Genomic DNA, 16,377 nt, shown 5'->3' with positions numbered 1-16,377 from the left:
AAAAAAAGTACAAAAATTCTCTAATGAAACTGAACAATATAAAAGAAACTCAACTTATTAATAAAATATTTTATACTTAATACCACTTTGTAGTAAAAAAAAAAATACAATACTTTTTATAAAGTTCTTAAATTATTAAAGGAATTGAATTTTTTGGATTTTCTGTACTCGCCGATCAATATTCATTTCAAAATGTACTATTATTTATACATTTGGGCCCCAAAACATAATCAAACAGAACTTTACAGTTGATATTACCTTTAGTAATGTTACGAAATCAACCATAAAAAAGACAAACGCAGCACAATTTGTAAATTTTTTTTTTGTTTATTTTCAGTGTACTTAAAAAATACTGGATCTCGCCAGCACTCACTATCATTGGCTATAATGTGATCCTCCCAGAGAAAAGAAACAAGAGTACCGGTCAATACAAGACATTCATTAAAAAAAAGAAAATAAAAAAAAGTGTTTTAACCCAGAATGCTACCCAGAATCCATACTGGAGGGAGACACAGTTAAACAGTCACAACAGATGGTTATGATTAAAACACCCACACACAAAGCAAAAATAGGCAAACACAGCTTCCACCAAAATATGCCTACTCCAAATATAAAGTTTTGCATACTTTTCTTTGTCCTAATACAACACCTTTGTACAGGCACATCTTTATTCAGACCTACAATACAGTTCCCGAGAGCACAGTCAAATAAAAAGCAACAAATTGGGGGAATTTTTTTTTTTTTCATACTACCTGCCTGAAACATTCACACAAACTAATATGAAAAAGGGAATAAACATTCCAAAAAAAAGAAGAAAAAAAAAAACTGGGCAGCAAAATTTTTGGTTTTGCATGAGTGATGCACTTCTGGCTTTCATCGCTACTGTTGTTTCCTCTTCTCCGAATCTTTTTTTTTTTTTAACCACTCTAAAGTATTACATGTATATAATTTCTTAGCTTTATATAAATATTTACAAACATCACTTAATTGTGTCCCATAAGAATATTTTTATATAAAAAAGTAGATAACATGTTAATGCCAAGGAGGAGAAGCTTGCATTGACATTACAATAACTTAACCGTTAAAAAAAAAGAAAAACAACAAAAGTTTGATACAGTAAGTGCGTCAGCCACTTCCAAAAGTCTCTAGTATGGAAAAATCAAGGCTTTGCACGTGATGTAGCACCAGATGGGTTCGCACCTCAGCGCGGTTGAGAAATTACCTAGGAGTAGAAATCTTCCAGGAGGTCGTGTGCGGTACAAACCAAAAAAAAAAACAACAATAAATTAGTGTTGGATAATTTAGGATGACGTTATTTACAGCCAGAGTTAAACACAAGGTGTATCGTGGATGGTGATGGAAGTGTAAAGGAAAGTTGATGGCAGTGTGAGAGTTCACAGCAGTCTTGCAGCACATTACAGGAGAGTGAAGGCGCTCTCACATTCATAGGTTGAGAAACTCGCCGGCTCCTAATAGAATTGGGAGGGAGGGGCTCGGTAAACACGGCCAGTCGGATACGGGAGCGTAGCGTCGGGTAAACGTGGGGCTTGATGAGACCCTCCAATACCCCCCCCCCCCCCCCGGACTGGGGTTAATCTCCAGCGCCTAAGTCCTGGACAAGGCTCAAGTGGTTCATGGCACGGTTGAAGGCGCTTTGCACAGCTTTACGGATGCCTGACGTTCTGCCCTCCAACATTTTGCTTTTGTCTAAGGTCTCGTCGATTCCGAATGGTACCATCTTGGATTTAGGAAGCCATTGCCTGATGGAGATTAAAGAGTACAGAGTTATTTTAAAAAGACAGCAGAAGCAAAACTTTTAAACGCAACACTGTGTCCAAACCAGTCCATTCTCTGTCCACACTGGAACTGATACCCAACACAATACTAAAGTAACAGACGGTTGGATAAGAAAGGCGTTTTAAAACGTTTCAATGACGTATACTCCTAAATATGATGATTCCTTGCTGATGAAATCCCCATACTAACACAAAGGTAATTGTATATTTTCATATATTAAGACCCTTTTAAAGGTACAATATGTACGATTTTTGTAATAAAATAATCAAAAACCACTTACATTACATTATCCCAAAAGTTCTTAAGGATTTGTAAATCCAGAGAAATTCCAGTTTTGAAATAATGGCTCGTCCCTTGTCATTGTCACATATTAATGACGTAATATCCGCGCTGTCCTAGGTTTCAGTTTGTAGACATATATATATATGTGTATATGTGGCGTTTTCGAGATGGAGAGAGCTTCGCGACAAACTTGGGACTTGATCTGTCGACAGAGACTCTGCTCTCGCATGTGTTTTAGTAGACAGGCAAGCCAATATTATTTATTGTACACACACAGTTACATTGCACTTTGTTTGAACTTCAGTAATGCTTTTTATGAAGTCTGGTGACCAAGTCTATGGCAGTGAAATTAAATACAGCAGGCTATATGTTGCATAAAAATATTTAGCCATTACTTGCAAATACTGTGGGTTCGTTCAAATGTACTTTTAATACGATTGTTTTAGGCCACATCCACACGAAGCCAGAGCTTTCCCTATCCGATATTTTTTTTTCCCGTTCAAAAAAAAAATTCCGTAAACACGGCGTCGTCTCAAGAAATATCTGCGTACACACGAAACCACTGAAACCGACTCAAAACGATGTAGTATACATGCCAGACCAGTATGTGACGCTGTAATTCTGCCACAGACATACACTAAAAACGGAGAAGAAGACTTAAAGCATGCGCATAAACCTTGCGCGCTGTATACTATGGCTGTATACAACAATAATATTAGGCACAGTAGCTTCTTTTTTTCTTTTCTTTTTTAATCAAGAACTTTGTTGAACAATATGAAAAACCATAAATGTAGTGGCTGTGACTTAACGGTGTCTGACTAGTTGACACTTGGTGTGATGACATCATCGTTTCACAAAATGTACGGATTGGCCGTACACACGAAAACGCAAGAGCGGTGTTTTCAGATTTATCCACCTTGGGACCCGGTTTCAAAAAATAGCGGTTTCAGTCTCCGAAAACGCCGGATCCGTGTGGACGAAACGCCAATACGATAAAAAATGTATACGTATACAGCGAAACGCGTCTCCGTGTGGACGGGCCCTTAAACGTGTAAAACTGCGCAGCATTAACCCACCAAATCATTTGACAAATAGTCACATATTAGTAACAGGCTAATATAGCATTACATTTCACGTTCCTTGCAGCCAATTCATTACGATGGCATAAAATAGTGTGATCAAACGTACAGGTAATATAAAAACGAATTTGTTAGCTGATATATAATTTATATGATTCGTGAATTCCATACATCTCTGGATGGTGAAAACGACATCTCCCATCGTTCCACTCTCCTTCATAACGTCATCAAGCTTCGTCTTTGTTATCATTTTGAAAATGCGACCTCTGGCGGCGAAAAAATTACAGATTGTACCTTTAAAATGAAATAAAATAATTATTTTTTTATTTTTGTAAAAAAAAAACATTTTTAAATGTATAATTATTTAAAAATATCATTATTAGCCCCTTTCACACATGCAGTCTTACTGGTAAATTACTGGTAACACATCATGTGTGAACAGGACCTATTTAAATATACTGGTAAAATTGGTTCCGGCAATTTACCAGTAAGGGAAGTTGTAACATTACCAGTAAATTACCGGTATATGCGCTGTGTGAACGTGGAATGAAGATTACCAGTATTTTGAATGGTCTGTAACCGGTAAAAGATAAGAGACATACAAAATGTGCAGAGCAGCGGGTCCCGAGGACTGGAATTGAGAACCACTGGACTAGACTAACATGGGGGGGGGGGGGTATATATATATGTTAACACATTTCGCTGTATTTGAACGCTTCTCTCAAAGAAAGACTTCTCACCAGTTGCGTCTGCTGTCGAAGAAGCGGACGAGGAAGAGTTTCTCCTTGGACCTGTACTGCATCAGCTCTCCGACCCTGAGCACGTCCCGTGGAGGGATGGGAATGTACTCGTCGTTGAGATGGCAACCCGCCCGAGGCATCTGAGGATCTATGATCTACAGGTGGGCAGAGAGGCCATCAAAAACAGTAATCTTTGAACGTGCATCTCGAAAGTCCTGGTAACCTGGTAACTGGAGTGTGCCTGTGACCGCTAATGTATAAACTGCTGGAAATGGAAATGGTTGCCACCAAACACAGGAACGCACACACACATGTACACGCTCACTCACATACACCAAAAATAAAAAAAATAAAAAAAAATAAAAAAATAAGGACGCACATGCATATCCTGGTTGTATCACCTGGTAATAATGTTATGGTTGACTGTTGGCCACTGAGGAGGCAGATGCATGAAATAATGAAGAGGAAGAGAAGGAGAACCAGTCTCTGACGGCATGCACACATGCACACTCACCAAGGCAGGATAGGAAGGATATCCACTAAGTTTGGCCCAAACTAGTTTAAGGGGCTCCAGATTTAGTGGTGTAGTGTTAGCAGGCATCCAAATATTGCTGCTGTCAATCTCTATGAAAGTAGGAATAATGGAAAGTTATGAGGGGTTCACCTTAAAAAAAATGGCGCAGAACACCTCAAGAGCCACGGCAGTATTTAGCCAATCAGCAGCGGATCACTTCTTTAACGGAAGCATGCCGAGCCAATAACCAGACACCATTATGCTTCTAATGCCACTTCCAAAAACAAATTGATTTGTATATTTTTAATTCAAAACAGAATTAGAAAAAAATGTGCTGAAAATGGTTTTGGTGTGGTCTGGAAAGGTCAAACATGTCACGTGACTAATGAGCCCACTCAGACTCTGACATGCTTGCGGGTCAGAATGCAGAAGTAAGCCTTCTATTTCTGAGAAAGCACGTGGCAGGCCAAAAGATTTCACTCAGCATATCGATGGCAAGCAGTCGAGAAATACTGTTTGGGGTGAAATTATCTTTAAAGGGCTGGTTCATCAAAAAATACAAATTCCGTCATCCTTTACACACCCTAAGTAGTTAAAAAAGCCCCCACATCCTTTGCTTGAACACAAAAAGACAAGTTTTTTTTTCTTTCTGCTTTTTTCTATGCAAAAACAGGGACTTTCAAGCTACAAAAACGGGATAAAATGACCTCTTAAAATCATATATAATAGATTTGCATAAAGAACATGCCGACTTTTAAGTCTCCATTTACTTAAAATCTTCCCCTCTGTCATAGCAGTCAAGTCTCATTTGCTTTGTATATATAAAATTATGTGACACAAAACAAGGTAACTGGTCAAATCTGAATATGCAGAAATGCAAACAGTGTTTCAGAGCTACTATTTTAAACGAATAGCTACATGAATAAATGTCAGTGTTAAGGCTGGTTCACACCAAGAACTACTACACGGTTTTAATAAACATTTTAATCAGGGATGTCACAATATACCGGTATTTACGTTAACTGTGAGATATATATATATATATATATATATATATATATATATATATATATATATATTAAATTAAATACTGATATCGTGTTAATGCTACACATACGATGATCTCGTGCGAGTAACTCTCTGGTAACACAAAATAAACAAGTTAAAGATGAATCTGACCTTACTTTTCAAAAATAGAAATATATAGGATACACATATTGTGATAGTGATATTATCAATTCATGATTCTTCACCACTGCAATCGTGTAGAGAAAATCGGAAATCATGAAAGCCCTAGTTCTAATTCTAAGAGAATAGTGAATTTAGAAACCACCCGACTTTAAAGAGCTTAAATTTAAAGCGGCAAACGACAAAACTGCAGAGTGCGCTTAAAATGTTATTGTGTGTTGGTGTGAATGCTAATATAATCATCATAATATCGTGAGCTTGTGATCACTATACAGTTTCACTGTATGGAAAAGAAAGAAGCAAATAATCAACATTTCACGTGTTTTAGAGAGAAAAGAATGATTTGGAAAGACATGAGGGTGAGTAAATGATGACAGGATTTTTGTTTTCAGATGAGCCGTCCCATCAAGCGCCATGTTAAAGAGCAAAAGTAAGCAGCAACTACCCAGAGGGACAGGATAAGCCGAGATGATTATTAAAACATGAGGGTTTCAACATGCAGACACTACGGCAGTAGGCAGAGGTCTTTATTGTGTTAGACAAAGCCATGAAGAGCAGGTCAGTGGCAAAAGCAAGCAAGAGGAAGAACAGCGAGCTTCCCCAGAGCTGAAGGGACACCAATGCAGCTGCCAGAACTGGGTCTGACCCATTTCTCAGAACTGAAGGATGGGGCTGGTGTACAATCCCACATACCCATTCATGCCTGCAAAAAGCTGGACGCTCACCTGCTGCCAGCTTGTTGGCTTTGGAAATGTTCCCTGGTTCCACGCAATTGACCAGCTCTTTTTTATCATCCGTCGTATTTCGTCTCGTCATCGCCAGCTTCCCTTTCCCGCTCTTTGTGTGACTGACATCGCTAACAGAGATGGGGGAAAAAAAGGCGTTCAAAGAGGATCTATTATGCTTTTAAAATTTTTAATGTGTAATGTTGCTGTTTGAGCACGAAAAAGGTCTGCAAAGTTACAAATCACATAGTCACTCCAAAGGGAGTTGTACTCTATAGCAGTGTGCACTGCTTCTGAACTTCCTGAAACGCCTTGATTACAGTCTTGAATTTTCTTCTGGGAATGAACACGTCACAAAAATTCTTATTTAAATAATTCCAACCCAAGGATTATAAAAAAATATAAAATAAAAAGAGCAGAGGCCTGGTTGAGTTGCATAAGTACTGCATAGAAACTCGTGGTTATGGTAAGCGTTGTGACATTTCCCATACACACTTAAAGAGGTTTACCAAACACAACACACTGCTCCTGCCGACCAATGGGAACCCATAGCACTTTTCGAAAAAGGGGGGCTTCCTAGAGACCAGAACGTTACTGAAAGACTGAGAAGAGAGGTGCTGCAGTAATGTAAAATGTGAAAAAGAATGAAAACCGAAAACAAAAACTAAATCAAGACTTTGTAAAAGGGCATAATATGGCCTTTCTTATTTATTATGACATTGTATAGTAAGCATTTAGAAATTGTATTTCATGTACTCGTTCCCACCTTGTGTTTTCCTGTATGCTCCCGCTTCCGCTGGAAGAGATGCTGGACTCTGAAGCACAGCGGCGGCGAGGCTCTGGCGTTCGATTCACAGGAAGCCCTTTCTTTGGCTCCGAAAACCCATTAGACAAGCCTGCAGATACAAAGCATTGTCTAAAATACACCCAGGCAATGGTACCATGTTTCTCGAGATTAAAAGTGTAAGCTGTTTACCAGTATCCAAGCGTTTGATCGGACACTCTTCCTCGTTGTCATCCTGACTGTCTCCACTCGCACTGCGCGTCCGTTTTCTGCGCTGGAGAAGGGTTTCGAGCCGAGGGATGACCACCGACAGGAACGTCTTAGTGCCCAGCTGAGGGCAGTCAATTGAGGATTCACTTGTGTTCGACGGCTTCTGTGGACTCTTCGACTTTCGGAACAGCACAGCCGTTCGCCGGTTGACCATATTCGCTGGTTCAGTAAGAGTGGAGGTAGCGACCATAACATTATTTTCAGAGGGCAGAATGTCAGGGGAGAGACCGTTAAGAAGTGAGGTAGAGAACGTCTCCCTGTCAAATTTGACCTTTTTCGGGCACTTTTCAGGGCTGGGCTCCATGGGTTTCAGTGTCGGAGGTTCACAGGGACTGTCTGAGTTTTTCAGGAGTGGCACAGAGTCTGAAGGCTCAAGTTTTGGAGGTAATGACTTGTCACCTGTAATGATAGATCAAATATTTAGTACAAACCCATTCTGAAGAGTAACACAGTTCTTAAAGGAGGCTAAAATGGCTTTAACCAGCTATTAAGGAAGATAATTAAAATCATATGCCTTCAAAGTAACTTTTTACCAAAACATTCTTATTAAAAAAAGTTCTAATTATTATATAACATGTAAATTAAAAGCATACAATTTTTCTTTCCTTTTTTAACGCCATGCCAGCTTCTACGACTATATTCAAGGCGAGAGCCAGGTTTAGTTATTCAAAAATAAAACTAAAGGTGTTTAAGATAAAAAAAATTCTAAAAATCTTAAGACTAAACTTGGGTTTACTTGGTTAAAACCTTTTCAAAAGTATCATCAAAATAAACATTTCTCAAAGGGGTAGAAGTAGTATTACAGTTCAGCAAAATATGTTGAATGGACAGTGGAATCTGACAAGATTACACTTTGTTAAATTATCTTCTAATAGTAAAAATTTGTGCAAGTCTCGAGGGTCCTATCCGACATCGTGTGTAAATGACTTGATCCCAGCTTTTATTAAAAGAGAATATATGTTTTGTCCCAACAACAAGATTGACATAAATGTAACTTCTTGTTTAAGCACTGACATGATTTTGAATCAGTTATTCAAAACATCCTGTTGTGAAGAAATCTCAATGAACTTCAATGGCACTAATAGAGCATTTTCCTCTGCAGTGAAAACTGAACTTTGGTCAGGGATGCGTATACCCTGAAGCCGTTCATTTGTTGCAAAAGCTGCTGCCACTTGATTTCCAGATCTAGATCCATCTGTGTATATTGGGGTATGTTGTGTGAACATTGCTCATGTCCAAAAATTGCTGGTGATAATCAATCGGATGAGTTTTTGATTTCTTGCTAAATCCAGATAAGATTTGGGACTTTTTGAGATCCCATGGCAGAATGCTACAAAAATGTGCCTTTTCCAAAATATTTAAATCCACTTTCAGATTCTCCAGATGGATTTTAATGCGTAGACCAAATTGAAGGATGTAACTTGGTTTTCTTTCATATATTATTGAATGCTGACTAGGCTGGATTTTAAATGCATAAATTAAACATACATACATACCACACATACACACATATATATAGTGTAAAAAAAAAAAAGGTAATGTTATAAAAAAAAACATTTGGACCGCACAGTATATATTGGTCAAATTATGTGAAGTGGTTTTACTACATTTAAAAAAAAAAATGATGTGATTCAATAGGAGTGCACCTTCTTCCTCAGTAGCTTGTGGTACAAAAAGAGGCGCTTTTTCCTCTTCCTTGGGATTATTCTGCTCCAATGAAGGGGGCTCCTTTTTGGGACCCATTTCCATTCGCACATCACTGATGGTCTTTTTGAGCAACTTGAGCCGTTTGCTCCTGGAAGGACATGACTTCATGGCACTGGTTAAATCCAGCATTTCCAACAGCTTTTTCAACTGTTCCTCCTTAGACATGTGTGCGCGATTGCCTGGATTTAACAGTCGGTCAACTGGTACAAAAACAGAATAAAATCTATAATCGTTCACCAATTACACAAACTCTGTAACTTGCAATTTTAAGTAGTCTAATATAGAAATGTAACAGGTAGGGAATTACCATCATCCCAGGTAAATGATGGAGGTGTCTCTATCTTAGGAGGCTCAGCGAGGTGCATTCCACTGGCGAAGTCAAAACCTATCCGATCTGTGTCCCGCCGTGTCTTCCTGAGGATCGCTCCACCGTGATCTCGCAAACGCACAGCAGCGCGGTAGAAAAAGGTGTCCTTGGCGTTGTACTTCATGCAGTTGTTGATAATGAGGTTGAAGTCATCCTCAAACTCATCCAGGCTCTTATATCCATGGTCCTCAATGCGTTGTCTCATTGTAGAGAAGTCCATGGGGTGTTTGATGTGGTCTAGATAATCAGGAACCTGAACACAAGAGGGAAATCAAACATAGAACAAACCTACTAGCTTTATGCACACTCAAAGAAACTGGAGACACCTGCTCATTCAAAATGTTACCAAATTTTAGAATGACAGAAAAAACCATCAAAACTAATATAGCACAAATTAAGAAAAATTCAATCAGAACTATCATAAGGGTTTTTATACTTTGATGCAAAAGAGCCCGAAATATTATGACAACAAAATACTGCTTCAAAGCCTGAAATATTGTTCTGTGTTTTTATGGTGCAAGGAAGAAAAGTCAAACCCTACATAACATTTTGTTTTTCATAAAACAATATGCACTACATATTTCATTTCCAAAAACTATAAAGCAAAATTAAACTTGTCTGTTTTATGCAATTTTCTCACACCAGGAATCTTCATATAAGAACAATTTAGAGTTTGAGAAGGTCAACATGACTCATAGCCCACAGGAATGAGACAGCCTTACCTCTTTGACATTGACAGGCTGGGAAAAGATTTTAGCCTGGTCTCTCTCCTGCAGCTGATCCAGCACTGCTCGCAGCAGGACAGGAAACGGAGTGAGTTGCATCTCCAAAACCGATTGCTGCAACTTCATCTGTAGAAAACAGACCAAAACACGGCGGAAATTACATTAACTTTGTCAAGACCATCAGGAATCTCAAAAGTACCAGTACTTTGATATTATACATTATAAATAAATACTTCTTTCTCTTCCACCTGGCATCACAAGAACTGAGAATGATAATTGTACCTCCTCTCTCTTTAGCTTCTCTCTCTTACGGATGAGCTCCAGCAGTAAGCGAGCGCGCTCCAGGTCATGCCGTAAACGGTGCCAGTCCTTTAACTGCTCCGTCAGAGCTTGACGGTCCTCGTCTTTTGATGCCTGTCATTCAAAAACAAATCCTCTTTCATAATTCATATGCATATGACCTAGGCTGTCAATCACTCCTGTCCGAGAGAGTCTTACCTGTTCTGGTTCTTTTTGCGGCTGTATGGCAGTCTGCAGGCGCCTTATTAGCGGGACGCCATTCCTCGACTGCCTCTTGAGCATCCAGTAACTGAGAACCCGTTCCACAAACACTTTCTTCTTCTGGACAGAAACTTGATTGAGGATTGTGTTGAAACTATAAGGAAGGAGATCCACAAGTCAAATGCAAGGGAATCACACAGAATCAAAACTAGGGCTGCACGATATATTGACAAAATCAATTTCGCAATATGGCTCAGTGCAATTGAGAAATCATGCAGACTGCGATTAATGTATACGCTACCGGCTCCAGAGTGGCACTGCTCATCCACACACACGCAAAGTGCTGAGTTTCACCAAATTGTCTCTGGTTTCACTCTGAAAGGGGCAGCGCATTCATCCATTTAAAAGCTCAACGAATGGTTTAGCATTTGAAAATTATGAAATTAAGATATAAATATTAGTATCATATTTTTGCAGTTTTACTTTAAAATTAATTTATTTTTTATTTTACAGCTAACATATTTCTTATTTTGTTTAAGATGTTATTTAATAATCACAAATCACATTTTTATTTTATACCAAATTGTCTTTTCCAGCTTTTTAAATTATTTTTATATTTGCACTCCCTAACAAAATCACCCCAATCATTCTAGAATCCATCTGGTGAACGTTACTGTATTTCTTCATATCGTAATATATTTTGCAGAAAAAGTCACATCACAATATCAGTTATTACAATATCGTGCAGCCCTATTCATAACCATTCAAAACAAAGATTCAGCGAATCTTTCCATACAAACATTTCGTCAAATGTACACCTACCTTTTAGGCGTAATGCTAGGCCCAGAAACCGTCGGAACCACTGCAACTGCCTCAGATTCCGGCTTTTTGTTCTTCTTCTTCTGGCATCCTTTCGCTCTCTCCCTGTGAGCGGCCTTCTGACATAAACCGTTCTTGGGTTTGGAGTCCTCGTATATAGTAAGAGGTCTCCTCACGCAACCGTTTGGGGTATGAGAGCAGCAGTACACCGTTTTCTTTACAGAGAACGTAGTGGCTCCTGTTTCAGTGACCTCTTTGATGGGCTCCATCTTCATGTAGAGACCGGCTTTCTGAGCGCAGCTCACGTGGAAAGCAGTGTAACAGTTGGCTTTGCTGCACTGAACGCAGGCACCCACTCCTTTCTTCTTACACAGGTAACAGGTGAGTTTCCAGCGAGCTGGAGGAATGTTTGCCACGCCATCAATTGGTTCGATGAAAACCGTATTGGTGAAACCGACTTCCGGGACCCAGATGGCACAGACCACGTGCCCCCATCGATCGTCGTCTGTTCTCTTAAGCGCGCCACCTTTATTCGGACAGAATATGCACTCTGCGAGTTGGGAAGGAGAATTTAAGCAGTGGCGGCAAAGCCAGCGGCCCTCTGGGATATGGGGGACACCGTAACACTCCTGATGCACGGCGAGATTGCACATGTCGCAGAATAGAATTGCGTTACTGTTCTGGCACTCACCATCCATGCAAATGCAGCAAACAGCGTCCTCGTCGATAAGTGGCTGCGGATCTCCTTGGCCCTGGCTCTCGAAGAAAGACTCCTTCTCGAAACGGTCCATGAGGAACTCAAAGAGGTTCTGAGAGACCTGGCTGTAGCCGTCGCTCTTCCTCTTCTCGTTGATCAGCTCAAGCCAGGCGTAGTCTTCCTCGTCCATGTCGTATTCCACCTCTTCGTCGAGCTCGTCTAGCGTCTTTTCCACGTAGGTGAAGTATGCAGACGGCCTTCGCGGCACCGCTGGGAGGTTGTACTCAACCATTCGGATCTTTGGCTCCGGGAGCCTGCCCTGAGCTGGCGGACTCTGCACAGTCGTCAAAGCGACGCCCTTCTTCTGCTGGTTGTTTTTGAGCCGCACAGAGCGCACAAGGACCTGTTGTGGCTTCTCTGTGTTCTCCTTGTTGCTGGTGCATTCGCTGATCTCCTGAGCTAAAGGGTCATCGCTGTCGATGACATCCAGTTTGTCGTAAATGCTGAGCCGATGAACGCGGCCGTCGATCTCGAGCTCGACCATGCGCTGAGCCTCTGCGTATGTCAAGGTCTCGCGGTTGCGTGAGGGTTTGATGGGCGAGGGAGGCCTCTGCGGGGTGGCGACACGATTATGTCGAACCTTCTTCCTCATTTTGAATGCCTCAGAGGAACTGAAGTACAAGAAAAGCACACATCAACTTTTAACTGTTTCAAGCCACAATTTGTACCCTCCAGTTTATATTTCATTTTGAATAAAAAAAAAATGTGCCCATCAATCTCCAATTCTAGATTGAATTACAAACATGCATGCTATAAAACCAATCCAACACTGCAACTACACACTACAGTAAAGGCCAGTTCACACCAAGAACAATAACTACAAAGATAATAAGTATTTTAGCATCCAGAAAAATGTACAATCAGCTGGAAAAATATTGTTCTGAAAGTAACTGCAACAATATCGCTCCTCTGAGTAGTTATTGCTAAGGCCTGTTCACACTAAGGGCGCTAAATTAACTTTAAAGTCCACACTACAACTATTATGATAATAACAGAAGGAATATCTCATTGGCATCACTTTCAGAAAAAATAATTTCAGCTGATGATGAAAAATAACAGTATTTACAGCCAATCAGAATACACCGACTTCAAGGAGCTTGAGCAATTAAAAGCAGCAGACCGCGTATAATAAAACATTATCTTGAGTAGGTTTTTTACAAAAAGAGTACATACTTTTAGGGTGTAGTATAAGTAGGTGAATTGAGATACAGCACAAATGTGCCACACAAGTCCTGAAAAGTGAAGCCAAAATGTTTCGATCGCCCCCAGGTGGTTAGAGAGAAACTAAATCTAATTTTTCCAAAGATGGTTTCTATCATTTTAGATAGTTTTTGTCTGGCTGATGCAAGTTCAAATGTTACTTTTTTTTAAATAAGTTTATTTTTTGTTAGTTATTTGATGCTATAATAACAGAGGTGTGACGTTCATGATTGACAGCTGAGATTGACAGCTTCTCTGAGCGAAGTAGTCACTGAGGCACCAACAGACTTTTTGGGGGATTTTCGGGAGGAGATTGGAGCTGTAACTTTCATTTCTACATTTCCATAACTGTTTATTTCACAACGACATAATGAGTTGTTCTGCAGCAAACTGTACTAACCGATTCTGCGGGAGTGTGGGTGGGCCTTGATATTGCGGCTCCACTTCACGCTCACTACTGAGCAGACTCGGGTTACGAATCAGTACAAGATGTCAGCGCCATTGGGACACTGGTGGCTTCGCTTTTCTACAACGGAAGAGAGTAAAGGTGCGTTGTTCATCTTTTTGTACAGTCTATGTTATAGACATGTTGTCGATTTCTCTATTCTCATAATGAATATTAAAACTTTACAGTTAGTCACATGCTTGGCGTGAACAGGCCTTAAAGGGATACTCCACCGAAAAATGAAAATTCTGTCATCATATACTCACCCTCATGTTGTTTCAAACCTTTATGAATTTCTTTCTTCTGCTGAACAGAAAGGAAGATATCTAGAAGAATGTGAGTAACCAGACAGTTTTAGATAACATTGACTTCCATAGTAGGAAAAAAAATATACTATGGAAGTCAATGGTATCTAAAACTGTCTGGTTACTCACATTCTTCTAGATATCTTCCTTTCTGTTCAGCAGAAGAAAGAAATTCATACAGGTTTGAAACAACATGAGGGTGAGTATATGATGACAGAATTTTCATTTTTCGGCGGAGTATCCCTTTAATGTTGCCTTCATGTGCTATCGGTATTATCATAAATACGAGTTTCCTAGTGGGAAATTGGACATGAAAACCCTCTCAAGTCATATTACTACTGGGAAACCGAGTTCCCGAGTTGGGCTGCCATAAACTTTAAACATGGCAGAGGGGAGAATGATTGCTGCAACAGCTAACGTTACAAGTTGAAGTAGCCTAGTGCATATTTACATATACAAATTACCATTTGAACCATATTGTCTGTTTTATGCACAGCAAAAATTGTATGTATTCGACTAAAAGTCCAGAATAGTCAGCAAGCTGACTATCTAGATAGCGAAGCGAATGTTTATATTGTTGTCAACGAATGCGATGCTACATTTTATACAAAATAAGCAAGAGTAAACCTGGTGTCATCAGGGATATGCATTATTTCCGACAACAATGCACTTGAGGTGCGTTCACGCCATGTTGTAATGACGAGATTTCAACTTTTAAAAAGCGTCCACGTCCTCGTAATTACAGTTTGTAAGATGGGAATTTTCTAAGAGCGCCTGAATGTGACCTGTACCACGTGACTTATGTAACGTTACAACCTGAACGTTACAAATGATTTATGTGTTGATAGTATTGCCGTATAAACAGCCCGAGGACGTGAACATTTACGAATAGAATGTCACGTGTCGTCATCTCGAGACTTATGAACGCAGCATTGAGCGAAGAGCCCGAAATCAGGACTTCAGAAGTAGGAAATTTCCGATAGCAAGTGAAGGCAGCATTACTTTAGGTATATATCCTATCCGGTATCCATAGCAACTTAAACCCAAGTTTGAAACCGTTGGCATAGAAACAGAAAACGCTTGCGTTTGTGTTGTCAATGTGTGCATTTCGCCATCTGACATTGTAAATAATATATGTAAAAACGATATTAATGATACAGCAGTATTTAACGTAACTGCCAATTTGAGACTTAATTTACTATTTTATTCAAATCCATACCTGACTTTAAGGTCTGCAATCTGATAGCTGCTACATTAACCCGTTTAATTAAGACATTGGCGTGTAACAACAGATAACAGCCTCGATTTGCATCCAGGCTTTTGTTAGTTTGAAGGGGGCAGGGCAGAACAAGGCCAAACACACTGGACTGGAAAGGAAACACACTCGAACTGAGCAGCAAGGACACACACGGTATCCGGCGGCCTTCTGGCGGTTGTGCTAGTGAGCTAATGCTGTTTGGAGAGAGCCACCGACATTACTGCAAACATGGCGTCAAACAAAACAAAACAGGCGCTGTAAAATATGAATACACACGCATGTTTCAGGCTGCAAATATATAAATAAACCCAAAGGGACCTTGCGGTTTGTTCTTACCTTCGCCGTCGACGTTAAAGGAAGCTTTAAAGGCAGTACGGCCGAGCTAAAAGCAGCAGCGGTGTGGCCTACTGAGCAGCAGTAGGTGTAATCCGTGCACGAGCCGCGCTACCGTCCACCAGCCGCTTCTCCGTTGTATTCCGATGGTAATATGAGGTATCCGTAACGGTCTGCCGGATCCAAATATTAGCATTTAAAAGCCGGAGTTACATGCTTAAGATAACAGCAGCTCGACCATGCTAACGCGCCTGTTTTCGGTCGTTATTGGGCTGGCCGTATGGACACTATGCTAGCAGGCTAGCTCGCCTCTCTTCCCCCCACAACAATGCGGCTGCAGCTCTCCATCGCCTTACGCACTGCGTCATCGCGCACGGCTCCGTACGCATAGCGTCATTACGTTCATTGTCAAAACAAGGAAGTGGACACTAGGCAGCGCCCCGCCGCTTGTCTTCTTTTAGATTAAATGCACAATAAATAGTGTGTTCTTCTGTGTGATTCAAATTGTTCGTTTATTCATTTTAAATCACTTTAGACTGACTGTACATTGCAAAAGAAATACCAAAATGAAATGCCCGTTT

The 16,377-nt window shown here is 40.1% G+C and overlaps 1 protein-coding gene across 2 annotated transcripts; it reads right to left on the bottom strand.

The window, feature by feature from the left end:
* Positions 1-313: 313 nt before the first annotated feature.
* On the bottom strand, positions 314-16,144 carry brd1b (bromodomain containing 1b). Of its 2 annotated transcripts, XM_082159267.1 has the most exons (13): positions 15,800-16,144; positions 11,502-12,866; positions 10,677-10,833; positions 10,461-10,592; positions 10,176-10,304; positions 9,394-9,706; positions 9,026-9,286; positions 7,302-7,778; positions 7,092-7,221; positions 6,326-6,456; positions 4,413-4,522; positions 3,899-4,053; positions 314-1,760 (listed from the first exon to the last, which is right to left on the bottom strand). In XM_082159267.1, exons 2-13 carry the CDS (start codon positions 12,845-12,847, stop codon positions 1,592-1,594), a joined length of 3,510 nt encoding a protein of 1,169 aa, XP_082015393.1. In that variant the 5' UTR covers positions 12,848-12,866; positions 15,800-16,144; the 3' UTR covers positions 314-1,591. The 2 variants fall into 2 exon arrangements, with proteins under 2 accessions (XP_082015393.1, XP_082015394.1); XM_082159268.1 differs by lacking the exon at positions 4,413-4,522 and having other exon boundaries at positions 1,595-1,760.
* Between the last annotated feature and the right edge of the window lie 233 nt (positions 16,145-16,377).

This window comes from Leuciscus leuciscus (assembly GCF_965113295.1).
Source record: "Leuciscus leuciscus genome assembly, chromosome: 25".
Lineage (NCBI taxonomy): Eukaryota > Metazoa > Chordata > Actinopteri > Cypriniformes > Leuciscidae > Leuciscus > Leuciscus leuciscus.
The sequence above is the reverse complement of the archived record's forward strand: the minus strand, read 5'-3'. Positions and strand labels throughout refer to the sequence as shown.